This window comes from Excalfactoria chinensis, chromosome 2, assembly GCF_039878825.1.
Source record: "Excalfactoria chinensis isolate bCotChi1 chromosome 2, bCotChi1.hap2, whole genome shotgun sequence".
Lineage (NCBI taxonomy): Eukaryota > Metazoa > Chordata > Aves > Galliformes > Phasianidae > Excalfactoria > Excalfactoria chinensis.
The window spans coordinates 140,047,444-140,074,234 of record NC_092826.1 but is presented as its reverse complement, the minus strand read 5'-3'; the positions used below and the strand labels follow the sequence as shown (position 1 = coordinate 140,074,234).

The 26,791-nt window shown below is 44.1% G+C and overlaps 1 protein-coding gene across 1 annotated transcript in view; it reads left to right on the top strand.

Annotated features, from left to right (window-relative positions):
- The first annotated feature begins 5,711 nt into the window (after positions 1 to 5,711).
- The window catches only part of VIPR1 (vasoactive intestinal peptide receptor 1), a 102,673-nt gene continuing 81,593 nt past the window's right edge, over positions 5,712 to 26,791 (top strand). The window contains exon 1 of the mRNA XM_072329814.1: positions 5,712 to 5,928. Within this exon, the coding sequence (XP_072185915.1) occupies positions 5,872 to 5,928 (57 nt within the window). The 5' untranslated portion in view covers positions 5,712 to 5,871. The remainder of the gene's footprint in view (positions 5,929 to 26,791) is intronic.

The window sequence follows — 26,791 nt, the reverse complement described above, 5'->3', positions numbered from 1 at the left end:
GGTATCAATTAGATCCCTTTAACTGAAATATTGCTCTCTTGCTCTTCAGATGTTTCATTGATATATGCATCTTCCCTGCTTTCATAGATTTATGGAGCTATGTCATTGAACTGGTGGAGGTTTCTAGAACTAAACCACTGGATCGAATCATAGAATCATAGAATGGCTTGGGTTGGAGTGAATCTCCAAGATCATCACGTTCCAGCTCCCCTGCTATGAGCAGGGTTGTCACCCACTAAATCAAACACTCGATTAGGTTGCCAGGGCCCCAGCTAACCTGGTCTTTAAAGATTTTGATACAAAAAGTTAGTGGAGAGCTGGTCAGTCTATTCCATGGAGAACATTACAGTTCATCCTGCACTGGTTTGCTGACTATCTCTTGAGGTTCCACTTACCTCCAAAACCAGCCAATGGAGCAGATCAAATCCTTCATCACAAACCAGTATGGTTTCTTACCTGAACGACTTGCAGTACCATAGCAGTGTTCCCAGATTTATGTCTGATGGCTGTGAGGAACATTGCAGCTCCCAGGGCAGTGGTCTGCATGGCCCCTCTAAGGGACCCTTGTGGGTCAGATACTCAGCAAGAAATGAAAGCAGATGGAAAGTGAAGGAAAGTTGCTTTATATGGAAAGCATTTAGAATTAGGTTCACAACGAAGGGAATGGAGAGAGCACATTCTTGGCCAAAGAATAACAGTTAGCTTTTCCTAATGGTTGGACACTGGCATGGCAAAAACAAAACAAAACAAAACAACAACAACAACAACAACAAACATTTTTCTTTGCTTAATTTATGCATAAACTAAATGAATAAAATTAATGCAACGTGATGATTGGATTCCTCTCTGTTAATCAAAGCTCTCAATTTTCCTCTTGTACCTTTACTTAATGATCTTATTTGCTGAGATCACAGCTACATACTGAAGATTTCAATAAGCATTCCACCTTCTGTATCTTGTCTTTTACTAGTGCCATAATCTTGAATTTCCTCAGTGCTAGTATAGCACCATGTGATCCTGACCCACAGCTTCAGGCTGCAGGCACTGAAACAAAAACAGATATAAAGAATAATATTCTAATTAGAAAATATTGCTCAAGTAAAAGGTAAGAATGATCTTTATTTTGAGGACTAAACCCCCTAATGGTAAAATAAAATAAAATAAAAAATAAGGAAAATGAATGAAGGTTCAGTGCGTATGATATGATATGATATGATATGATATGATATGATATGATATGATATGATATGATATGATATGATATGATATGATGTGATGACATGACTGATTTACACCAGCAGAAAATCTGCCCCTTCTCTTTATTTTTGGTCTGTGCAATTGCTGTTGGGGACCATCCAACCAGTTGTGGTTTCCCATATTCAGTTGCGTCATTCATTCACGTAAACAACGGATTAGTGTTCCACTTGTTTGTTTGGTATGTAAGCCATAAAAGGGGCTCACAATATATGTTTATGGATTGTTCATAAAGCTGACAGCTGTATAAAAAACATTAGACTCGTTTCATTTTAGCACCTTGTTTATCTTTCTTCACTTTTGAAAGAGTTTTCACCATAACGTAGTAACTCCCCATACACGCATGAAATATTTCCTACTGAACTGCCATGACCTTAGTTCTGAATCCTTCTCACTGGTTTCAGTACAGAGAAGTCTGACTTGTGAATGGGGTTGACAAGAAGAATTCCAGTTAGAGTAGATTCTGGAAGTCCCAGCCACATTGAAGTACACCTCAACACCTGTTAACATCTGCCAAAACATTTAACAGAGAGGTCTTAGGGATACAGGCTGGTTTCAGACAGAGAGTAGATGTTTAGTTATAAACACTTTCACTTCCTACTTATTGCATGAAATCCCTTTAGAGTTGGTAAAGAAATAGTCAGTGTAGTCCACAGAGCCCAGAGCTCAAGATATATCATCCCAATCTACAAAGAACAGGTCAACTAAAATGTGCTCAGGTGGCAATATTTCTGTTCTAAAAGTCCACAGTTACATGAACTGAATCCCTCAGCTTTGCTTAGAAGAGACTTATAACACCCTCTACCTCTCAGGTCATCACACTTCCTTCAGCTGCCCAGTCTCAAGGCCATCTTCCCCAAAGGCATCCAATCATGGTACAGAAACAGAGTCCAAGAGCAGAGTTTTCTGCAGCCATTGATCACTTCTGTTGCTTTGGGGTATGACTGGTAAGTCTCATTCTTTTTTCCAGTTCTTTTGTTTTCAACAGACTATCATTGATTCACTCAACCCTTTCTCTTCGCACAGCAATAGAGTGATGCTGGTTAATCCAGCTAGAGACCTGGTCCAACATACTGATCACAAATCAGGGAACACCTACAGATGGAAACAACAACAACAAACCTGATTAAAAATACCACTTCAGAACCACCAAACTTTTCTGCTATTGACTGACAAATGAGGGGACTCAATACACAGGAAGCCACCAGTAATTAATGATTCATTTTGCAAATAGTGACATCCTGTAGGTGGATATCGTTGTGTCTGAATAACAACACAGTGATTGTTTTCCTGTTTCTAATCCCAATGCAAATAATGCATAGGAATAGACTTCACAGTTTATTTATGGAATGTGATGCCGTTATTTTATTTAAACGAAACTCACAAAGTGGAAGGCAGAACAGATGCACTGCACTGGGTTTGAAGAGAAGGCTAAATAGGGAACATAACCCCAAAGGCACAGAGCAGCAAATCCAGCCTTCAGCAAACTGCTGCATGAATCAGCTCTCAAGTAATGTCTTTTCAGACACTTTATTAACAGTCTTTGGATTGCTGATTGCCCCGGGCAGAGAGGAGAGGAAACCCCCAGGTGCATTTATTTCTCTCTGCTACAGCCTCCAACAACACTTTGTATCATAGAATCACCAAGGTTGGAAAAGTCCTCCAAGATCATCTAGTCCATCACACATTTGTATGACATTTTCCCAAAGATACAGAAAGATAAGGCATTTTATGAGGGATGCTCAGCTCGGATGTTAATTTCATTTCAGGAAGAGAGCTAAATAACAGACATAAGCTCTACTAGCCCAAGCTAGTGACCACTGAATCACAGTGTCATTACTACTGTGAGGAAGAATCTAGACCTTCCTAAGTTGTTCATAACTGAAATGGCAAAAGTTTTCTAGGCTATACACAAAATGATAGACAGTCACATAATTATAGAATGGCTTGGGTTGGAAGGGACCTCCAAGATCATTTAGTTCCAACCCCCTTGGTTGGAAAGGTTGTTAAACATTATATCAGGCACCAGCTCAGGCTGCCCAGAGCCCATCCAGCCTGGCCTTGTACACCTCTAGGGATGAGGCAGCCATAGTTTCTCTGAGCAACCAACCTATTTGCAAAGCCCCATTCAATACCAAGCTGCTACATCCTTCCTACCCTCACACCACAGCCCTGAAGCCTCATAAAACTTCTTGCAGAAATATGTCAAAAAGAAACACAGGGAACAAATACCAGCCTCCCACAAGCTGCAGCAAAGTAGGAGCTGGACTTCAGCATAGTTTAATAGAAAGTGAAGCAAATGGGCAAAATCTCCTACACTATAGCTAATCCAATTTATACAGAGATGTGCTCAGAACAAAATGATCTTGTGGGGGAATACAGCTTGGTGCTGTTGGTAAAAACATCAGTTTAACACTTAGAAATACTCCTGTACCCAACCAGGAGAAAAGATAAAGGTTTAAGTCTTGACCATTCCTGTGACGCTGCATAAAACCACAGTTTTGGATCATTCTGTGTGGATATGTGGTGATAAGAATGGGTACAAAGGAGGCCAAAGAGGAGGTGTAGTAAAGCTGCAAAGTTATGGAATCATAGAATCATTAAGGCTGGAAAAGATCTCTAAGATCATCATGTCCAGCCCCAACCTACCCCACCATGCCCAGTGACCACATCCTTCAGTGCCACATCTTTATGGTTCTTGAGCACCTTCAGGGATGGTGACTCCACCACTTCTCTGGGAGGTGTTCAAATGGGACTTCAAAAATTAGTTGAGATTATTTTTACATATTCTTTGTCACGAGACACAAAGTGTGTGAATTCTCTGTCTGGAATGAAGCTGGAAATGAATGATTTTAAATGTCTTCCCACAAAGAAACCTGGATTCAATGGGCTCCTTGGATACATTCAGGCCATGTGAATAAGTGAAGGAAGCACACATGAAATGCTTTCATAATAAAGCTATAATTAGTTGTGAGAGGCAGTGATGAGATAATCAGCCATTCCCCTTCCATTTTACGATCTGAATGAACTTTTATACAGCTTTGTTGTGTGTTCAAGTCACTGTATAACTAATTGATGCAATTAGCATCCCATCCCTCTTTTTACACTGGTAATCATAAGGAACTATCAGGCCTACAAAAACAAACCACGGGACTGGGATTTCTCATATCAAACAAGGTTAAAAAAAAGGTCCTTCAAGCATCCATAAAAGCATCCACCACCTCCCTGGGCAGCTGTGCAGATGTATCACTGATCCTTCTGAGAAGAATTTTTTCCTAATTATCTGAACAGTCCTTTGGCTCTGGAAAGAAGGGAGATGATATTTCTGCATGGTGGGGAACAGCTCTGAAAGCTTCTTCAACCAGGACTGGAGGAATCCCATAGTGAATGCACCAGCTGGGGGGGTGAGAACTGAAAACCAAGCTTTGCTGATCTCTTCTTGGCTTCCCTCCATCCCATCCACTTTAACTTGCAAATTTTTAAGAAAAGGAAAAGGAAAAGGAAAGAGAAAAGGGAAAGGGAAATGGAAAGGGAAAGGGAAAGGGAAAGGAAAAGGAAAAGGAAAAGGAAAAGGAAAAGGAAAAGGAAAAGGAAAAGGAAAAGGAAAAGGAAAAGGAAAAGGAAAAGGAAAAGGAAAAGGAAAAGGAAAAGGAAAAGGAAAAGGAAAAGGAAAAGGAAAAGGAAAAGGAAAAGAAAAAGGAAAAGAAAAAGGAAAAGGAAAAGGAAAAGGAAAAGGGGAAAGGAAAAGGAAAAGGAAAAGGGGGAAGGAAAGGGGGAAGGAAAGAAAGGGGGAAGGAAAGAAAGGGGGAAGGATAAGCAGAAGGAAAGAAAGGGGGAAGGAAAGGGGGAAGGAAAGGAGAAAGGAAAGGAGAAAGGAAAGGGGGAAGGTTTTAGAAGTGGAGAAAGCGTGTAGAAGAGAAAACAGAGGAAAGGGAGGGAGGAGGCAAAAAAAGGGGGGGAAGGAGGAAAAAAGATAAGATGGAAAAGAGAAAATGAAATAATGGAATTGGGGGAAAATAAAGATATGAAGGGAAAGGGGAGGAAAAAAGGGGGGGAGTGGGGGAGGAGGAAAAGGAGAAGGGAGAAAAAGGATGGAAAGGGAGAAAAAGAGGGAAGCAGTGGAAAGAGGAAAACGGAGGAAAGGAATGGAACGTGGAAGAAAGGGAGAAGGAGGAAAACGAGGAAAAATGAAAGAAGAGAGTTGAAAGAAAGAATGTCAAAACTAAGAGAGGAAAAAAAAAAGGAGGGGAAAGGAGACGGGGAAAGGACGGGGAAAGGGGGGAAGACGGGAAGAGAAAAAAAAAGGAGAGAGAGAATAAAATAAATAAATGGATAAGGGAAGGAGGGGACCCCCCTTCTCCCCCCCGAGCAGCGCCGGCACCTGGGGCGGGAGGGAGGCGGAGCCGCCCCGCCCCGCGCAGGAGGCGGCCGGGGGCGGCGGAGCGGTGCGGTGCGGTGCGGAGCAACGAGGAGCCGCTTCCGTCCCTCTGTCTCTCTCTCTCTGTCTCTTTCTCTCCCCGTGGATGCGCGCAAAGGGAGCGCACGTCCTGGAGCGCAGCGCAGCGCTGAGGATAGGAACGGAGCGCTCGGAGCTCGGCGGAGCGCGGTGTCCTCGGCATGCAATCCGCGAGACTGCGCGTCCTGCTGCCGCTGCTCGGCTGCCTCCTCTCCGCGGTGAGTGCGGTCGGTGCGGGGCTGCGCGGGGTTCTGCCCCACTCGGTGGGCGCTGTTTTTGCGGGTGGGGGTTCGGAGGAGAGTTTTCGCCTCGGGCAAAGTTTGGGCAACTTTAGAAGCGCGGTCGGTGAAAGGCAGGTGTGTGTTTGCTGGATTTCCCTTTCGCTGGATAAGCGGCAATCTCTTAGTTAGTGGTGGGGTGTTTTTTTTACCTCCTGTATATTTTCCTTCCCTGAGCTCTCCCTCTTCAAGAGTAACAGTATCGCAGGAGCTCGAGGAATTCATTGTGCTTTTAGTGCTTTCTCTCCGACTCCAGCTGTCATTCAGCTTTGCCGTCTGCCGCTCCTGCTTAGGAGCGCAATGGTTTCGTGCAGTACCCCCCCCAAACTGGGAATAACGGGATGCAGTGCCCTAGGACAGAGGCTCCAGACGGTACCATCCCCATCCATGCGAAGTTCAGCAAAGTGCCATTCTCCAACACTTCAACCTCATCGTTCATCCTCTAATCCTTTGGAAGCAAAGGATGTGTTTTCTGCCCCCTCTGTCCCTTCTGCTTGTAATTTCCATGCTAGCCAGTCCCTGACCATGGGCAGTGCTGCTTCCTTCCCACTGCTGACAGCTGGTAGCATGCTGTAGGGTTAGCAAATGGGACTGATTCTGCTGGTGCATGCAATAGCTGATTTTCTGTGCAAATAGTGGAGAAGTGGGGCTGAATACCGAACATTTTACTGAAGCTCTTGCTTCCTTGTAGTGTGCAATTCCAAGCTTGTTCCACGCTTTTTTTTTTTTTAATCCAGTGAGCTGTGTGGGAAGCTGGCTGTGGCTGAGTTTCCTTCCCGCAGATCTGGGTTTCCTTCCTGTAGAATTGGGTGAGTTTGCCCATAGGAATGGGAAGCGGTTGCCCATCAGTGCATGGCCGCAGGTCTCTATGTAGGATCATAGTGTGGGTTGGGTTGCAAGGAACCTTAAAGACTACCCAGCACCAACCACCTTGGCTCTGCTCGGCGAGTGACAACCTAAGCCACTCCACTCGCCACTGGGCAGAGCCTACCAGGCTGAGCCTCAGAGTGTGCCAAGTAACCAGATTTGGCACTGCATCACTTGTGTCTCCTTATTTCTCCCCTGCTTATGAATCAACGACTTATTTCAGCGTTGTTTTTTTGGTTGTTTGGGGTTTTTTTTTGTGTGTGTGTGTGTGTGTATGGTTTTTTTCTTCTGCTGTTGGTGTGAGCCACATAAGAAACTTTATCACCAAAACTTTCTTTGAGGAAGAACAGACAGGACTGAGGTTGTGGGGGTTAAGAAGGTAGCAGTGCTCCTCTGCTACTGGAGCTGCTCCAGCCTTTGCTCCCACTGAAACTTGTGGCAAAAAAAAATCCCAGTTCATTAAATGCTGTTGGCACGAAGGGGTCCTCTGGGTCAGGATCCTGCAGAGTTGGTTGCACAGCATGTTGTAGTTTGGCATGCATTCGTGTCACTTGATCCTGTAGATGAGTGCACACCCTCAAGCTCTGCAACGATGACAACCTGCAACCTCGGTGTGTTCCAAGGGTCAATCCCGGTCCCTTTTCAACCCTTGTAGTATTTTCTTGTTCTATGCTTTATCTTGCTTCCTTGCCTTGGCTTAATGGAACTATTGGTTGCTTTGCTGTTCTTTTGTTGCATTGATTTTCCTGCACCTGGTTTGTTCCGGTGGGTTAGAGAGATTTACAATCTCCTTATCTCTGCTGATCTACAAGGTGACTAATACCAAAGCATCTCAGTGCCAGAGCAAATCCCTGTTGTTTTGTATTTCTCTGTTTGAGCTCAGGAACGAGGATTTACTTTTAAAGCAAAAGATAGCTGTGTGGTGGTGACAACCTGGCTCTGGGACCTGAGGTTGCTCAGCAAAGGTTTTTTTGCATAGTTTGTTGTGATAACTTTTATTGGTCTGCCATTGGAAAAAAACTTTGAACGAGAACAATTGGCTGATTGAGAAGTTCAGTGCTATAAAGCTGTTGTGGCCCCGTGGCTTCTAATTGCCCCTGTAAAGTTTCACCTTGCCCTCTCGTGATCTACTGATGTGAGAAAAAGGAAACTGGATAAATGTTACTTGCTGTGGTTCAGCAAAGCTGCCTCCAGTGGTGGTCAAGCTTAACACTGACGCAAAGAGTCAAGTTTGGGAGGGAGGATGTGCAACGCTGTGCAAATCCACAGTGATTCCTGTTGGGTTCTGTTGGGTTGATTTTCCATTTCAGGGCTGTGATTGAGTTGATCTAGCCCAGAGAGAGCTACAAATAACACAGTGTGTGTCCAGTAAATGGGACGTGGTTAATTCAGAACCCCTGGTGGTCTCTGTGTGCCTTCATAGCTCACGGAGTTGGCCAGACCCGTTGCATTGGTGTAATCTGTGCTTTTCTTCAGAGATTTGTTCTGCTTTTACCATGGAGGAAGGGAGTAAAATCACTCAGATCTGATCCTTTATCATCCTAAAAGTAAATGCTGGAGATAGATAATTCTAAAAGAAATACAATTAAATTTAGTCTTGTTGGACAGCCACTTTGTCTGTAACTCCATCTCTTTCATCTGATTATCGACTGTGAATCTGAGCATTGAGATACACATACTTAAACCGAAATAACCCATTTCATGTTTAAAGAAGGCCTTGTTGCAAAACCTAAACCTATTGCTGGGTTTGTGATTGATTATCATTAATCCAAGCGTAAATGCATGGCAGGTTTTATTCATTCATTCATTATAGGGCCATCTAAGAGCACCAGTTACCCCTCAGAAACTCCAAAACTCTCATTGTTTCCGTACAACACTGAAATAAATTCTTAGAGCATTTATTTTCAGCAGTGTATATTTCTAAGAACCTCTCATTTGGGGCATGACAAAAGAAAAGAGCAAAATAGGCAAAATTATAGTGTGTGCAATATTGAAAACAGTTTGCTCCAACAGGTCGGCAGGGGGATTCACACCATAAACATCACTCCTTCCTGAGCTGAGAGACCTGCAGAAAAGCTCAGGAGAACCAGCCAGGATTGGGATCATGATGTGTGATGAAAAGGGCTGAATCCTACTCGGGGTTTTTAAAGAGAAGGGATGGTTGCCAAATATTCAGCATCAGAAAGCAGATGGGACCGTGGACAGAGAAAGTTGCCTAGCTTGTTAATTTGGGTATTGATGTATACGGTGCTTCCTTTTTCCCTTTTTACAGTGCTCTAAAAATAATCTGGTCCAAGCTCCTTCGCCGCTGTAGTATCAGCAGTGGTGTGACAGTCAGAGGGCTGAGCTGAATACCAGTGCCAAGTGAGCTGTGCTCAGTCCCAGGTGAAGTCTGACCAGTGCGGACTTGGGATGGGGCTGCTACTTTTTGCTCTTGTTCTCAACATTACATAGAAGGGCAGCTTTTCTGGGTGCTCTACTCACCCAAGCATGGAAATCGAGGTCACTGTTGGATGCAAAGCCACTTCTGCAGTTGGACGACTGGTCTGGCTCTGACCACACATCTGTCCAAGAATGGAGGTTGAGGTCACTGTTGGTTGAAAAGCCCTTTTGCAGCTGGACAACCGAGATGTGAGTTGAAGAAGTGTGTGGACATGGCTGTCAGATGTAGGGTTTGGGTTTTAGAGGTGCAGTGTGGAGTAAGGTTGATCCTTGTGGGTTCCTTCTGACATGGGATAGTTGATGATTTCATGATTCTATGAGCACATTATGGGTCTGGTCATGAAGGCACTGACTGTAAGACTTAGAAAGAAGATGAGAACTGAAAAGATAAAAAGAAAAAAAAACAGAATTGGAAACAGCCTGGGATGCTGAGCAAGGCAATGTTGCTCTGTGCAGTATCTGTCTGAAAGCCCTTCGGGTGCTCAGCCCATGACTCAGTCATGTCCTTGCTGTGTCTCTGTGTGGGCTGTACTGTACCTTGTCTTCTTAAGTGATACTTTGTACAGTTTTCAGGAGATGAAAGACATAAATAGTGTTTTCTCTTTAGTAGATGGTCTCCAGCAGAAGCAACTGGAAAGACTGGGATCTCATGAAAATCAATCTTGCCATATCCTATGGTGACTGATTCTGTAGGACTGGGAAGTCACCAGTGTTTGGAATACTTCGTAGACAAAGACTCTTGTTGTAGATGGAGACTACTAGATGAGATTAGACTCCAGACAGTGTATAGATCAAGGAGATCCAAGACAAAAACGATTATATTTTAATTAGATCTGAGTGCACTTGGTGGTTTGTCACATTCTGTGTGAGATCAGTGGCTCACATTCAGCAGAGGAGTCTGTTCATCTGTGTGAAGGGAAAGTTGTTACTCAAGTTTTGATGAGGAGAAGAACTTGACTTAGTTTTATGAACATGGTGGAAACATTGTGCTGATCTCTGCAGCACTGTGTTGGCTTATGGAAAGAAGGATGTTCCAATGCCTGGAAAAGGGGTTGTGGTTATTACAACCCTGTTCCCTGGTCTCATCGACTTTATTTTGTGTTAGAAAGACAAGGAAAGTCCTTTGTAAGGATCAAAATCTAAGAAATGTACCCAGGAGTAAACAAACAAACAAAAAACTATGTATGGTCCAAATATGTAGGCAATCCGAGTCAGAGATGCTGTGATGCCTCAGGGCAGGAGAAGGGGCCAGCAAGTGGGTTGGATGGACAGACAGATGGACAGAAGCTCCAGCTCCTTCCATGAGACTTACTGAGCCTGTTTGTGCCCTGGCAGTGATTTCTCTGAGTTTCCCTTGCTGAGTGCTGAACATTTGATGCTTCACTGCTCACAGATGTTCTCCAGAAGTCACGAGCTACGTTTGGGTGGGAATTAAGCCAACATGGGGATGTCTGGAAATGAGATCCCAGAGGACTGCAGTGGAACGAAGATCAAACCCTTCGTTTTTCTCTATGAGAAGGGAAGGGAAGTGATGCCAGCTATCAGATTGGCCTCCATCCAGAGCTAACACAGCTAACGACATGTCAGGGAGGTCGGACACGAGCGGCCTTTTCATCACAGTTCCCTTTCAGAGCACCCCGTGGCTCGCTTGGCCTCCTGCCTGCCCACCAGGAATCCCTCTGGGATGATTCATCTCTGCGGGCACCAGCTTTACCTTTCACATTGCAAGACCCATAATGCAGGGAGAGCTCATTCATTAGCATTCAGAAAATGCCCTGGGGAAGGGATGGGATGCAGATGGGCTTCCAGAAGCCAGCTGGGTGCTCCTTAAATTCTTATTCAGCCCTTTTACTTGTTGAATGGGGCAATACCGGGCTTCCAATACTGGGATTCTTCAGCACTGGATTTTTAGAGTACCTAAAGGCTTCTGGAGAGACAGGTAGAAATGCAAAGCTTCCTTCTGATAAGGATGATGTTAGCAGTGCCAAGAGTTTGTCCTCAAACTTCAGCTTGACTGGAAGCATCTGCTGGTTATTAGCTTTGCTATAAATCACTTTAAAACTGCTTATCCTCACGCACAAACCCTAATGAGGGAGCAGGTACAATAGCAAGAGCAATTATGTTTAATAATTGCCAATCTGCACAAGTAAAAATAACCTGTGTGAGCACAGCCTGACCCGGCAGGTAGGGTTAAGAGGCGGAAGCAGGTGTGACATTTCTTTAGTTATGGTCATTGCCTCCAGCATTCATCCCATGCTTGTTGGTTGGCTGTGCAAATGTGGTGCCCTGGATTTGCTACAGCCCTGGTACTGAGTTAGTGTTGATGACATCAGCAATCAGCCCAGCACTTTGTAGGTCGGGTTATAAAGCAAGGGATGTGTTGTGCACCAGGATGTGCGTTGTGGATTGCTTGCAGCTGGAAAGCACACATTAATGCTGCTTTACTGGCATCTCAACGTGCCAGATTTTATCTACAGCCCCAATTTATATGTGTACATTGTACTTCCAGGACATAAAGACTTCAGCTTCTGAGCTGTATGTGAGTTTTGGAGACCCTGGTGTTTTTCTTAAATGAAGTCCCTTTTCCAGTCAACTGAAACAGCAGATGTTAACAGCCCTGAACTCCTCCGTGAGTCACCTTAGGTGGGTTCCTTACCCCCAGGGCAGTCACTCACCATCCATTCAGTGTTTGAACTGCTGGGAGATGGAGATTTACGCTTCTGGTTTTCTATTTAAATTCAGGTGCTAGAAATGCATCGAGATTATTTTCTGATTCAGATCTGAACTGGGATTGTTTTCAGATGCGTTTCACCATCGGGCCAAACAAAAGTCTCTGTGATGTTGCTTTGGTAATCTCTTCAGGACTTCAGAATTTGGCATTGTTGACTTACACCCAAAGTCAAGAGAACTGAACACAAAGGCCCCATATCTTTTTGGGGCCAAATGTATTTACTGAGCTAAACCCCAATGTGTTTGCTGAGCTGCTGTCCCCCCTCTTTTGCTTTCACAGCAGGCTCAGGGATGCTCCTACCGAACTCACGATGCTGAGTGTGAACTCCCTATTGGTGTAGTTTAATCTTTACCCCTGTGAAATTGCACCCTATCAAGAGGGAAAGGGAAAAAAAAGAATAATCGATTTAAATCTGGTTCTTCTTCAGGAGGGAAAATAATCAATACTTCACGTCTGCTTTGTAGATCTGAAATCTATAGGGCATCTTTTAAAAGGATGAAAGGATGTTTATTTGTGGCTCCAACCTTGATTTTTTGCATTGAACAGATGTTTCAATTAATACCTGGTGACCTGCAGCATCAGGGCACCTGAGCAGCAGTTATCTCCAGGGCCCTTATTAATGTCACTGTCTCTTGCAGCTAAGCAGCCCCTGCGGGTGACCTCGGGGGGGGGAATCACTTTGCAGAGCAGGACACCTGCATTGTGGCATTGCTGCACAGGTGTGACCCAGAGCAACGGAGATCCCACTGGGTCAGGTTCACTTTGGGTCAGCGGAGATGCCTGAAAATACCCACCCTCTCCCTTTCCCAATAGCCAAACCCCCATGAATCCTGTGTTATTTGCCAGTCCCATGCACGTGCTGTGAACAGGTAAGGTAACAGTGCACCTTTTCCGGCCTGCAGCAGCAGTTTGCTCCAACCCTTGCAGCCTCCTCCATTTAGAGGCCTGAAGCCGCCAGCTGGATCCTTCCCCAGGTTATCCACGTGTTGTATCCCCACAGTCTTCTTTATTTCCCCACAGTCTTCTTTATTCACAGTTCAGAAGCAGCTTTTATCTCATATTCCCTAAGTGGCCAGGTGGCTGCAGTTCAAACCTTAAGAAACATGTTCGACGCGAAAAGGAAAATATACTTAATAAAATCCTTAATCACTCTGTGCAGTTATGAAGCTGCTTCAAAACTGAGCCCGAGCATCCTTATGCTTGGAAGCTGCCAGAATCCAAACCTTGCTGGAGGTTCTCTCTCTCCCACCTTTATTTAGCCGCAGTCAAATTCAGCTCTTAAGTGAGTGCCATGATTTATTATGCAGTCTTTTCCATTACAGGCCCCGTGCTATCTACCAGGGGAAGAATTTGTCCTGTTTGTAGCCACGTGGGACATAAGTCCTGGCTTTTTCTTTAAGACACCTTCTCAGCCCTCAGGATGTGTTTCTGTACTGAGGGAGGAAGTGAATAAAATCATCCCTGGAAGCATTCAGCTCTGACTGAGAAGTGCTCATCCACAGAGCTGCAGCAGTGGCTAAATCCACTTAGTCCTCACCATCAGCAGTAGGGCTCCATTCAGAGCTGTGCCTGGTGTTTCTGTTTTGCTGCAATGCCTGTGCCCATCCGTTTGGTTCTCTCCTATTCACACCTTTCCTTTTAATCATAATCAGGCTTCTTCCCACCGCTGCTTTTTCTTCTTTTCACTGTGTAATAAGTTTTCTTTCTGCTCAGCATGCTCAAAGGAAGACAAATGGGCCCCGAAATTAGGCCAACTAGTGCGTGAAGAATTGCCGACGTGCTTGAGTGTCAACTGCTCGTTGCTTGCATTTTTTGGGAGACTGACATTAAGCACGGCTGCAGAGCTGTATGGATCTCGCCTATGCCGTGCACTTAGTTCCTATCCTGTAACAATTCTTCACAAAGAATTCTCCCTCTCCTGTTTTTTCTCTGCTTTTTGGTATTGTGCATTTGCATATTCTCCCTGTTTGCCTTCTGTAGATTTGCAGTTGAGGCATAGGCTGTGTTTTTTTGGGTGTGGGAATTCCTGCTAGCTCATCCCTTTCTTTTGAAGCACTTTTTTTCAGCAAAACTAATAATAGGAACCAGATAATAATTGGAGTTGGAACTGGATGATCTTTAAAGTCTCTTCCAACCCAAGCCATTCTGTAATCCCATGGAAATTAATCTGGTTCTTCCTTCCCTATTCTCTTTTCCCTCCCCTGGAGTGTTAAACGTGTTTTGACAAACAGTGTGTTAAGGGTTTATCTTCAGGCTGTTTGTATGTAATGTGGATGAGGCAAGATCTGTCAAGAGAAGTGAGAGCTTACATTGGGTTATATTAAAAATAAATAAATAAAAATCTAGATGTACTTGCATACATAGCATTGTGCCCTGAGTTCTGAAAGAGAAATGAAGCCAGGTTTAGCCTGAAGACTAGCCTTAAAAAGAGCTGGACAATGGCCAGCAGTGTTCTCTTGCAGCCCAGAAAGCCAACTGCATCCTGGAGTACATCAAGAGAAGGGCGGCAGTTAGGCAGGGTGGTGTTGATAGGACAAGAGGGAATGGCTCTAAACTAAAAGACAGGAGATTTAGGCTAGATGTTTAGTGGAAATTCTTTACTCAGTGGGCAGTGAGGCCCTGGTACTGCTGCTCAGAGCTGTGGGCGCCCCATCCCTGGAGGTGCTCAAGGCTATGGATGGGGCCCTGGGCAGCCTGAGCTGGTGGGGGGCAACCAACCCATGGCAGCGGGTGGAACTAAGTGAACTTTGAGGTCTCTTCCAGCTTCAGCTATTCTGTGATTCTGTGTTTGTCAGTGGGATAATCTAAAGGAGAAACGTGCTGCCTGGAGATAGAGACATTTTGTAAAGCCATTGATGCCATCCTTCTGCATTACAGAGCTTCAGAAGCCAAGCTCATGCACTGCCATTCATGGTTCTGCTGGACCGTAAAAAACATGTACTCAATGAACATGCTGGTTTTTGTGAAGTTTTGCCATCTTTCAATCTCACAGCCTACTGGTTTCTTGCAGCCACAGAGTGACACTGCTAATGTTCCTACCGGCTCCTCCCTGTCTACATGGTTCATCTGTTCTACAGGTGCCAATTACTCTTTTCTCTGTAATTAACTAACTTGGCTAAACTCAGAGTAGTTAATTCAGGCCTACATATAGCCTGAAGTTTCCTGTGTTTGAGTTTTATTTCTCTGTCTTAGTGCAGAATCATAGAATCACAGAGGCTGGAAAAGACCTCCAAGATCATCCAGTCCAGCTGTCCGCCTACCCCCAGTATTTCCCCACTAAACCGTGTTCTTTAGTATACAATCACTAAAGTTGGAAAATCTCTATTAGCCTAAGAAAAAGTTATGATGTTCCACATACCTGATGGCTATTGCAGTACTTAAAACTGTGGTGCAAGAGGTTTATTTAGGGATCTATTTGTCACTGTACCTACTTTCCTGGAGCCGGATGTCTGTCAGTGGGTAAAGGTGTGCTGGAAGGGAGTGATCTAGGTTGGAATTAAATTGAGATCGTCTGAACAAGAGGTTCATAATGCTGGCATTTGTATTTGCACCTTCCTCTTCATTCTTCTTTGTATCTTACAAATTTGGGGGCATAAAATAGGAAGAATTTTTTTAGTCTTCTTGAGGTCTCTACCAACACAGGTCTCCTATTGGATCTGTATGGTTATGTAACTTACTGAAGTTCCTTTGACTGGGAAGCTCAGAGCCAGACAGCATTGGTGGTTTAAGTGCTTCAGCCAAGACCTGATCATTCTGTGGAAGGAAAGGAAATGAAAAATCAGAGCTTGCTGCCTTGGGTCTACTTGACCTGAGCCCCAGAAATGTCTTAAGCATCTGGAAGTGCTTTTAAACCTAGTTATAAAGTTGAAGCTTTGGTTGTTTGTTCAGCTATTTTACTACTACACTCTTGTTACAGACAGATAAAACCAGGACTTATTGAAGGGGTACCTTCCAGAAAGTCTAAATTAACTTGTGGAAGTATAGCAAAGGAATGGGATGATAGACTGTGGCTTTTTGCTAGAGGAACGGCACATCAGGTGTGTGACAGAACTGCATTTACTCTTTAGGAAAAGCAGTGTGGAAGGGGAGAGATGTACCTCTTGTGTAGGTTGGTCAGAGCATCTCTGATCCCCCTTGGGTCGATGCTGTATGGAACCATCCAGAGCTGCAGCATTCTTGGGACAGCCCATGCTGGCATCACTACCATGCTCTCGTGAGGCCCCATCTGGAGTATTGTGTCCAGGCCTGGGGTCCCAAGTACAAGAAAGATAGAGATCTGTTGGAGAGGGTCCAGAGGAGAACCACAGAGATGATCAGAAGGCTGGAGCACCTCCCCTACAAGGACAGGCTGAGAGAGCTGGGCTTGTCCAGCCTGGAGAAGGCTGCAGGGTGACCTCATTGCAGCCTTTACAGTACCTAAAGGGAGCCTATAAACAGGAGGGGAGTCAATTCTTTGAAAGGGCAGATAACAGCAGGACAATGGGAAATGGTTTTAAGTTGAAGGAGGGGAGATTGAGGTTGGATACTGGGGAAGTTCTTTACTGTGAGAGCAGTGAGGTGCTGAAACACCAGGAGGTGTTCAAGGCCAGGTTGGATGGAGCCCTGGGCAGCCTGGTCTAGTATTAAATGTGGAGGTTGGTGGCTGTGCCTGTGGCAGGGGGGTTGGAGCTTGATGATCCTTGAGGTCCCTTCCAACCCAAGCCATTCTATGATTTTAAGGTCACAAAGCAGCCTGGGTACTCTTGTCTTTCTCATTCTGATTTTTTCCAGCCTGTTGGGTTGTGTTTTTTCCATCTACATATTGCTCTAACGTTTTTCTCCTGCTGTTCCTCTGTCCTGGAGATCTGACAGGATTTGTTACTCCGCAACTGAATTCATCATCCCAATAAAATGGCAGCTGTGCCTTTGATTTGAACTGGCTTTCTTCCCTACTATGTGACTGCTGAAAAGTCACGTCTCTTCTCCAGGAGGGGTGTTACAATGCTTGGCAGGTTGGTACCCCTCTACTTTGTAATTATTTCTTCTCTGCCAGTTCACCACTCAGGCTTCCCAGGCTGTCAGCTCAGGAAACAAATATTAATTACATATTGCAGCCCCGGGAAGGGAGCCTAGCTGGTTAGAGTACAACGCACCTAAAAATAAATGCTTTCTCCCCTTGCAGAGTAGCCTGGGGAGAAGAGCAGCAGCATCCATTGGGGTGTCTCTAAGCAGAAGGAGATGAATGATAAATTGGGCTGCTGCTGGCGATGAGCAACAGTTCAGGCACAGGGTGAGACTGAAAATTCCTTAATTCAGCTCCAGGCTCACTCATTGGACTTTCTGCTAAGGGTGTGCCTGAAACTCAACCTGCAAATAAGAAAAACATGCTTTCTTTACATAGTATTTGCTTATTCCTTTATTTTGCCTGCCTAGATCATAAAGACAAAGGACTTTGTATTTGGTTAGATTAGCCTAGCAAACTATATTGATCATGGTGATGATGTTATTATGCTTTACATGTGAATTCATGATAATGTCAGGGAGTAAAAGCATCTCCTGAAATCTGAGGAAATTTTCTGGCCATGAGAGGAGTATGATGTGAGAGCAACTTGCCCAGCACAGCACTGAAAGCCAGGCAGCCGATTTCTTGTGGAGGAGGTGGGTCCGTCTCTGGAAAAGATGTGTGGAATCTATCCCTGGGTCTGTCTTGCAGCATTCCTTTATGAGGTGTATGTTACTCAGCTTCTGCATAGGGAAAGTAATCAGTGTGATACCATTTGTGATTCAGGACCAGCCCTCCTGCTCTAACAAAAGCTCTGCAAAGCCAAGCCAGGAGCAAGATATGGCTGCAATAGGGATGTACTGCTGAGAAACAGATCAGTGTGGGTATGGGAGGATGACTGGGCTTGGAGGTGCATCTGGGTTTGCATCTGACATATCTGAGAGCTGGAGATACTGATGTGGTCTTGAGAGACTACTGGTTTGTTGAGAGATGTGCAGGATCTTTCTGTAGTCCCTCCCAGTGTTGCAACGATGCCAGTTCTCCAATGGGAAACTCCCACTGGTGAGGTGTCTCTCGTTGGTTTCTGCTGCAGGACACATCCCTGTTGCAAGAAACTCAAACCAGAAGGCTTTGTTCTGCATGTGACTGGGGTCGTTGCTCTCTGCCCCTGTTCCCCTTTGTTTGGAGGAATCCGTACGCTATTGACTCAGACCTTCCTGTGCCAGCCAACAGTGTCATCATTCGGGCTGTCATGGGAGTCATTGCCATGAAGGGAAAAGTGTTTTGTTAGGGAACAGAGGCAGGGAAGATTTATTTCATCAGAACAATGACCCCGGCCATGTGCTTAGCGTTCAGCCAGGGGGTGACAGTCCCAGCACTGTCTCACAGTGCAGATGAGGTCTGTTACTCATCAATCTTTCGTTTCATGGCAGAGGAATCATACAATCTTAGAATGTCCTGAGTTGAAAAGGACCACAATGTTCATTTAGTTTCAACCCCACTGCTGTGTGCAGGGTCACCAACCAGCAGAACAGGCTGCCCAGAGCCACATCCAGCCTGGCCTTGAGTGCCTGCAGAGATGGGGCATCCACAGCCTCCTTGGGAAACCTGTTTCAGTGCGTCATCACCCTCTGGGTGAAAAACTTCCTTATATCCAACCTGACCCTCCCTTGTCTTAATTTGAAACCATTCCCCCTCATCCTATCAATATCAATACTTGTAAACAATCCTTTGCATGGAAGAGGGGAATTAGTATTTGTTATTGCTCTTATATGAGCCAAAGGAATTCTTTCCCAGATCCTTCATGCTGTACCAAAATAGCAAGTTTAGAAATGATCCTTTTCTTTAGAAGTGATATGATCTTCCATCTCCATCTGCACATGCAGAGGGATAATGAGCTGCTCCTGAGGGGTGGGCATTTGGGTGAGAGGCTTAAAATTCATATTGTGCTCAGATACTGAGGTCTGTCAGTGGGGAAACCACTGTATATCTGCACAGCTCACCTAGTCGATGGCTGCAGCAGCCTTGTGAGTGTAGGGCATGAGATTGTGGAAAGGGCATGAGATTGTGGAATGAGATTTAATAAATCTTAAGATCTAAAGAAACTCGACTGATTGCTTCACATTAGTCCTCACTGGTCGTTTATCTTCCAAATGTGTTTCTCTTAAACAAACAAAAACCCTACAAAAAATCAGAAAACTTTTTCTCAAAGCATGTTTTCAGAAATATGTATTTTTTGCTTGAAAAGTTTTTTGGGCAAGGGGGATGTCTAACATTGGGCATTTACATTTTGGGTTTGTTGAGGATGATGTCATGCTTTTCATCTTTTTTTCTTCTTGCTGCAGAACAGCAAAACTTCATGATTTCTGAGGTATTTTTCTTGGTGGAAGAGCAAATAAAGAGAAAAGTTGCTATTTCTAGATTGTTTTTTAAACTACTTTTTTTTCAAGCCAGAAAAGTGACCAGCCTGTGCTAAATCCAGTTGCATTTTTACTGACGGTACTGCAATGGGAAGGAGGGAAATGTCACTACTCATTTGCAGGCTGGAGGCCTGACACATGCAGGGAAGGGGTACTGACCTGTGTTTTAGATCGTAGACCGGATGCTGTTAGTGGAAGAGTTTCATTCTTGGAAGTCATTATTCAGTTGCAACTCTTAGTTGGAAGCTATTCATTGTTCATCTGAGGATTTCTACCTCACTTCAACAGAAGTAGAATTAATTGGGTAAATAAATAAATAAATAAAATGTCCAAACTTTGAAATATTGGACTGTGTTGGTTCTGAAAGTGTTTAAGCACATAACAAAGTCCTGACCCACGAAAACAGGTTTTTGGTCTCTCCTGTGGAGTATGTTATTGGGTACCCACATTATGTTTTCCATGCAAAATGATAGCATTAAACTGGTGTGACTGGAAGTGGCACATCTAAGGAACAAGAGCAGGAGGAGTTACAGGAGCCAAGCTGTGTATTCTACACTATTTATATGGGAGATGTGTGGAGATCAAGGTGTCTGTCCTCAGGTTTGTTCAGGGGAGGGTTATTTCAAGTTCTGGTGGCTGCTGTGGTCTGACTGGAACAAAGAAATGAAAGAAGTTCCCCAAAGGAAGTACACATAACCTTCTGTCAGTCAGAGAAATGCTGCTGAGTGCCTCTGACAGTGCTTCACTGATAGAAAGTCCTGTAGATTGATGTAAATGGAGTGGGTTCAAGACCTTAGTTTTAACATCCTGCCTCCACATCCCGTTTCCTAGCAGGAGCTTGTGCTAAGAACAGAAAGATAGCAGCATGTGGGTACTCAGTCATTTATTTGGTCAGCCCTAGTAGTTTAAGTAATGGTTGCGCTCGGGAAAATCCTGCCCTGCAGTTACCATCCTCAGCCAGAACAAATCAGCTTAGCTTTGCTGATGTTAACATTAAGTGTGCCATGTTGTCTGAGCATCTGACCACATGTTTAACGCTCATGAAAATTGTTATGAGAGTCTGACATGTGGATGTCAAAGCATAAGAAAAGCAACAGCAGTGCTCTGTTTTCCCCAGAGGCTCTGATACCTGAGATGTTCCTCTAGAGAACACGCCAGGGTGGGTGGATGGCATCGCTTGTGTGACACTTCCTTGGCCATATGGTAACTCAAGTCTTTTATTGTCACCATGTGGAGAGGCCTCTGGCAAAACAGTCTGACTCTGGCCATGAGCCTGGCTGAGGGGAAAAAAAGAAATGGGTCTTTAACCAATGGAGTGGGATGCTGTGGCATATCTACTCGTAGTAGATCAGATGTATCGCTTCAGACTTTGGCCTGAGGGTGCTTTGGAGTGGGAAACCTTTCTGTTGCCTACAAAGTTGAATAGCAGTGCAGCCAAGGAGTTGAAATGAAATGTTTAGAGATTCCATGCTTCCATAGAGCGTTCCCAGGACTCAGCAAATCAAAACAAACGTGAACTCTGCTAGGTTCGGACAGAGACAGGGAGCTTTTCTGTGTATGACTTCTTGTATGGACTCTATGTCCTATATGACTTTTTCTGACCCTCAAATAAGTGTGATAAGAGCTCTTTTGGTACATATGGCTTAGCAGAGTGAGTTTGCTGCACAGGCTGGCTGGAGCTGGAGAATGGGATGGCAGAGGTTCACATGTTTCCTCTGTAATGTTCAACGTTTTCACTCTGATAAGCAAAATGTGATTTTAATTAAAAAGCCATTCCAGTTTGATTTAATTTGTATGCCATTGAGGAGGCAAATTACTGTGGATATAAAGAGAAAAAAAATTACTGTCTTTTGATTACAAAGAGTTTTAATCCACAGTGGCTTCCGAGTAGAAAGGGAGAATCACTTCCCTTACCCTGCTGGCCATGCTTCCTTTGATGTGGTCCAGGGCACAGTTGGCATTCTTGGCTGCAAGCTCACACAGCTGGCTCATAAGTATATCAAGCAACAATCCCAAATCCTTCTCCCCTGTGCTGCTCTCAATCCATTCATCACCCATCCTGTATCTGTACTTGGAGTTGCCTTGACCCAGATGCAGCAGCTTGTTCTTCGCCTTGTTGATCTTCTTGAGGTTCACAGGCGTCCACCTCTCAGACCATCTGGAAGGCATCGGTTCCCTCCCCCATGGTGACCACACCACTCAGCTTGGCATCACCCACACACCTGCTGAGCACTCAATGTCTACAACACAACAAAGATGTTAAATAGTGCTGTTCCCAGTACTGACCCCAAGGAACACCACTCTTCACTTGTATTCACTTGGACATTGAGCTGTTCACCTCAACTGTAGCTGGGCTCAGCCTCTTCTCCTGCGTAACCGTTGGTAGAACTAGAAGGAATGCCCTCAAGTTATGCCCATGGAAATACAGATTGGACATTAGGAAACATTTCTGCTGCCCAGGGAGGTAGTTGAGTCACTGTCCCTGACGGTGTTTAAGAAATGTTTAGATGTCGTGCTAAGGGACATGGTTTAGTGGGGAAATACTGGTGATAGGTGGAGGGTTGGACTAGATGATCTTGGAGGTCTTTTCGAACCTTGGTGATTCTATGAGTCTATGAAACGTGGCCATCCACCCAGTTCCTTACTCACCAAGTGGTCCTTCCATCAGATTCATGTCTCTCAAATTTAGAGACAGGGATGACATGCAGGGCAGTGTCAAATGCTTTGCACAAGTCCAAGCAGATGGTGCCAGTTGCTCTTCCCTTATCCACCATTGGATAAAACATTGCTTGTTGTGCAAGGCCACCAAATTTGTCTGGCACCGTTTACCTTTAGTGAAACCATGTTGGCTGTCCTTGGTCACCTCTTTGTTTTCCACGTTCCTTAGCATAATTTACAGGACAGTCTGTTCCGTGTTCTTGCTGGGTACAAAACTGAGACTGTCTGGACTGTAGTTCCCCAAATCTTTCTTTTTTCCCCTTTTAAAAATGGGAGTCATATTTACTCTTTTCCAGTCTGTGAGAACTTCACTGTACTGCTTCAGCTGTGGTTACATCCCATCAGATTCCATGGACTTGTACACCTTCAGGTTCTTTAGATAGTCTTGAACACGATCTTCTGCAGAGGACGGTTCCTTGTGTTCCTAGGCCCTACCTTTGTGTTCTGTGACTTGAATGGTGTGGCTGGAGCACTTGCTAGTGAATTCTGAGGCAAAAAAGTCATTGAGACCTCAGCCTTCTCCATATCCTGGGTCACTACCTCTGCCATTTCCTACTGGAGAGGGCCCACATTTTCCCTGGTATTCCTTTCATCACTGTTGTATCTATAAAAGCTTTTCTTGTTGCCCTTTAACTGTGTTTTATAGAAAATGACTGTACCCTTATGAGAGAACAAAGATATTATTCTATTCCATTGCACCATTCAGTCTTCCTTGGTTATGCTGTTAAGCTGCTGCATGAGATGCTGCTGTCAAATAACTCTAACAATCAGCTGTCTGATAGCAAATTGTATTATGAGGATATGCATGACATTTTTATCAAAAGCTGATGCTCCTTCATATCTACCAAGGGAAAAAAAAGAAGCTGGATCAGAAATACAACAACATATTGGCTAGAAGCACAATCCAGAACTCCCCTTGGGGATCTCTCTGATTTTTGTTGTTGTTGTTGTTGTTTTTCTTCTGGATTTTTATTTCATTTATTCATCTGTGACGACTCTATTTTCAGTTCATATAATCACAATTACAGTCTGGAGTGTTGCTGTAAATAAATGGGGCAGGATTGCTTACTTTCATTTTCCCAAACTCTTTGCAAGCTTCAGTTTTGTATGTTCAGCTGGCTGGGTCTACTGGGAGCATGCAGCAATGGATGGCTCCTTGCCCAGGTTGTGAATCTGTGGAAGAAGAGAACTCCCTCTTCATATGCAGTCTTAATGAGTCTGTAAAGCACATTAGTTACAAGTGACAGTAAATATGATACTGGAATAGAAGGCTCTGTGTTAAAATACATGCCTGGCAATAAGGTACTAATGGTTTAGTTTTTGTTGTATTTTCTCATCTTTCCTTGCCCCATCCCACTGCTGTGCGAATACCTTGATTCTCAGCCTGGTAATGTAGGAATCAAATGGAGACACAAAGTGCATTTCCATGCTTGAAGAACCCAATTCCTCTTAGAAATGCTCATAGTTTGGTAAACCTGTGAGGGGTGTATGAGGCACAGCCATATCACAATGCCAGTTTTGCTGTGATTTAGAAGCACTCTAGCTATGTCCAAATGCCACAAATTCTCATCTACAAAGAGCAGTCCTTGGTAATGTCTGCAGGGCTGAGGTGTTCTTGGCAGGAAACAATCCTCCAGAGCAGGAAAAACCCAGTTAAGTGAAGTTAATGGTGAGAACTGGGTGATGGTTAATACAATTTCTCATTGTTGTATGCAGGCAGAGCTACTGAGCAGAGCATCCTTCTTTGTAAATAGCTGGTAAGTGCGTTGGCTGGGAAGGGATTCTAAAGGTCTTCTGTCCTTCTCAGGCATGGCACCTGCTGCCAGCAACTTTTGCTAGGTTGTCTGGAAGTGCTTCCCTCAGTGGATCAACTTCTGCCATGGCTGCAATGACTTTGTGCCACCAAGATGTATTTTTGGCTCTAACAGCTAAGCCCTAGAGAAAAGGTTACATTCTTCACAGGAAGTAAAAAGCAGTTGGGTTGTGAAATCCCAGCACTGCTGTTGTTTTCTGGGTCCGTGTTCTCAGATTAGCAGCCAGTGGAGTATGATAAGCAATGTACGCTGCAGCCTTCCTCTACATCGACTGGGAATCTGTGATAGCAAGTGGGTTGAAACACTGTCCCACGGCATATCTGCAGTCCCAGTAATTGCATAATCCATTTGTTTTCATTAGGTGAAGTACATCCAAGTACTTTGTAATTAGCAGATGCAGTCAGAGTTCATTGTGTCCTCAGCCAAATGCTCCAGGCCTGGGTTGCAGGGTTCTGCAAACCCAGAAGCGGTAACACGGATGTCACTAATTGGAAGACAAACAGATAGTGAAGAAAAGTAAAAAAAGCATCTCTTCTTTCCTTTTGGGATGGATTTACTTCTTCTCTAAACAGGAAAGAGGAAAAGGCTGTTTGAGAAGCAGTGTCAGCACAACACCCAGCATCCTTCATCCTTTAGTAAGACCTGGATGCACATCTTTAGAAATGTCATTAAGGTGGGATTGTTTTGCAGATTAAAATGTCCAGTTAAGTCTTAATGCTCACTGGAGCTTTGGGTCTTGATGTAAGTGATTCTGATAGGGTTTTTAGCCAGCTGGACTCCCAGGTACCTGTGTAGAAGTACTTGGAGTCTTTTCCAACCTTGGTGATTGTGTGATTCTGTGGTCAGTGGGCATGATAGGGATAACTGGGGTTGGACTATGTGATCTTACATTATTTTCAGCCTTAATGATGCTATGACTACAGTAGCATCAGCGTGGCTTTGCTTCGTCTCTTCTTGTTTCATTTTCTTCATATTTAAACTACAGTTCCTTTTCTAACAATTAATCAAAACAGAGTGGCCGTAAAGTTAAGGACTTCTGTGCAATGTTTCATCTTCTTGAAGTTCAGAATTTCATTGAGACAGAAGCTGCATTATTTGAATATATTTGTTCCCGGACATTCAGCAGCAAGAGTAAGGGGACTCTCATGATTAAAGGCCAGAAGCTATTTGGGGAAATGCAACTGGAATATAATGTCTCAGTGCACAGGCAAAGATCAGATGTCAGACATCCAAGAAGTCTGCGTAATTGCAACTGTATTGAGATTAGAGTAATTCCTGATGGAGAGGATAGATTATTTTATTTGGCTAGTTATTAAAAGCAGCCAGTTTTTATAATTTACTGTGAGTAAATTGAGTCTAATCACCTGTTTCTGATAAAAGCGTAACTCGCACTTTGCACTCAGGAGCTGAGATGAACAAATCATTGCCCCTTGCCCTAGCTATTAATCTAGACACCCTGGAGAGAGTTCTCAATTTGCATAAGTTTCCGCTTTGCATTTCATTGTGTCTTTCTCTGCTGGATTGAATCCTGTTGTGGCAAAGTGCAAATCCGAAGGTATCCAGTTACCCTAGCATAGAAGCCCAGAGTCTCTGAGATTACCTTATAGTGAAGGTACCCATGTGTTGCTCCAGAAGGGGATGAAACTCCAGGAACTGCTTTGAAGTCCCCTTTCTACAACCTTGCCTCAGTCTTCATTTCCTTTCCACAATGCCTGAAGTTGGCATGACACTGTAGATCTTCCAACACCGTGTGGAAAAGGAGTATTATCATCCTATTCTTCTTTGCTTTTCAGTTTATGCAGTGAGCAGTTGTTAGCCTCTTCCTGGCTGCACATATCCTGAGATCACACTGAATTATTTATGCTTTCTAATTCCCAAATCCTCTGCCACATTACTACTTTAGAATTCAGACAGCCATAGAGGATGTCTGTGCTGAATTTGCTTTTTCTTGAGCACAGCTTTTGCATTTGGCTGTGCTCAAACAGACCTTTGGCTGTATTCGAGAGTCCAAAGTGCTCTTACATGCAAGTTATCCAGGCCCACTGATTTAAAATGTTTATGCCATGTAGATGTTGTTTAATATCCACCTTTGTTACTAATGGACTGGAAAAAGCTTCTTCATCATAATCAGATACACGCACGTTGCCCTGCTGCTTTCCAAATACAGATCAAAATCACACATTGAACTTTCCTCTACTGGACTGTGCCATCTGTAAGATGTTGTTCATTGTAATGCACTTAGTGGGAGGGGGAAGCCTGAAAATTATAACTTCTTGTTAAATTCTTACTGCTACCAGCAGTAGATTTCTCCCAAAGTCTCAAAGTCCTTCTGAGCTTCATAGAACGTCATTTATATTTATTCATCTTCATTTTCCTTCCATTTAGTAAATGTTGATGGATTTGAGCTGTTTGTTAATTACTTACTTTTTGTCTTCTGATTGTCCTTTCAATCTCGGTTCAAATATGAGAGAAGATTTTAATCAGTGTTAATAATTTGGGCTGGGAAATTATGCTTGGCTTGGCTCCTTACCTTCTGGCTGCCCAGTCCATCTCTCCAGAAGAACTGTGGCCTACCTTACATCACAGTGTGCCAGTGGGGCAGGCAGCGGGCATGTGGTGAAGGAGGTACCCCATGATCAAGATGGGGCCAGGACACCAGAAGGAGAAGGCTACGTGGCAGCTGAGGGACATAGGTCACAGAAGGAGTGATGGTAGCGATTAAAGAAGCATAATCTAGGAGAAAATGGGGATGTTTTAATGGGATATCACAACATGCTGAAGATGCTTTCCGGTAAATAGAGATCTGCATTTGGAGGTGGGAAAAAGATAA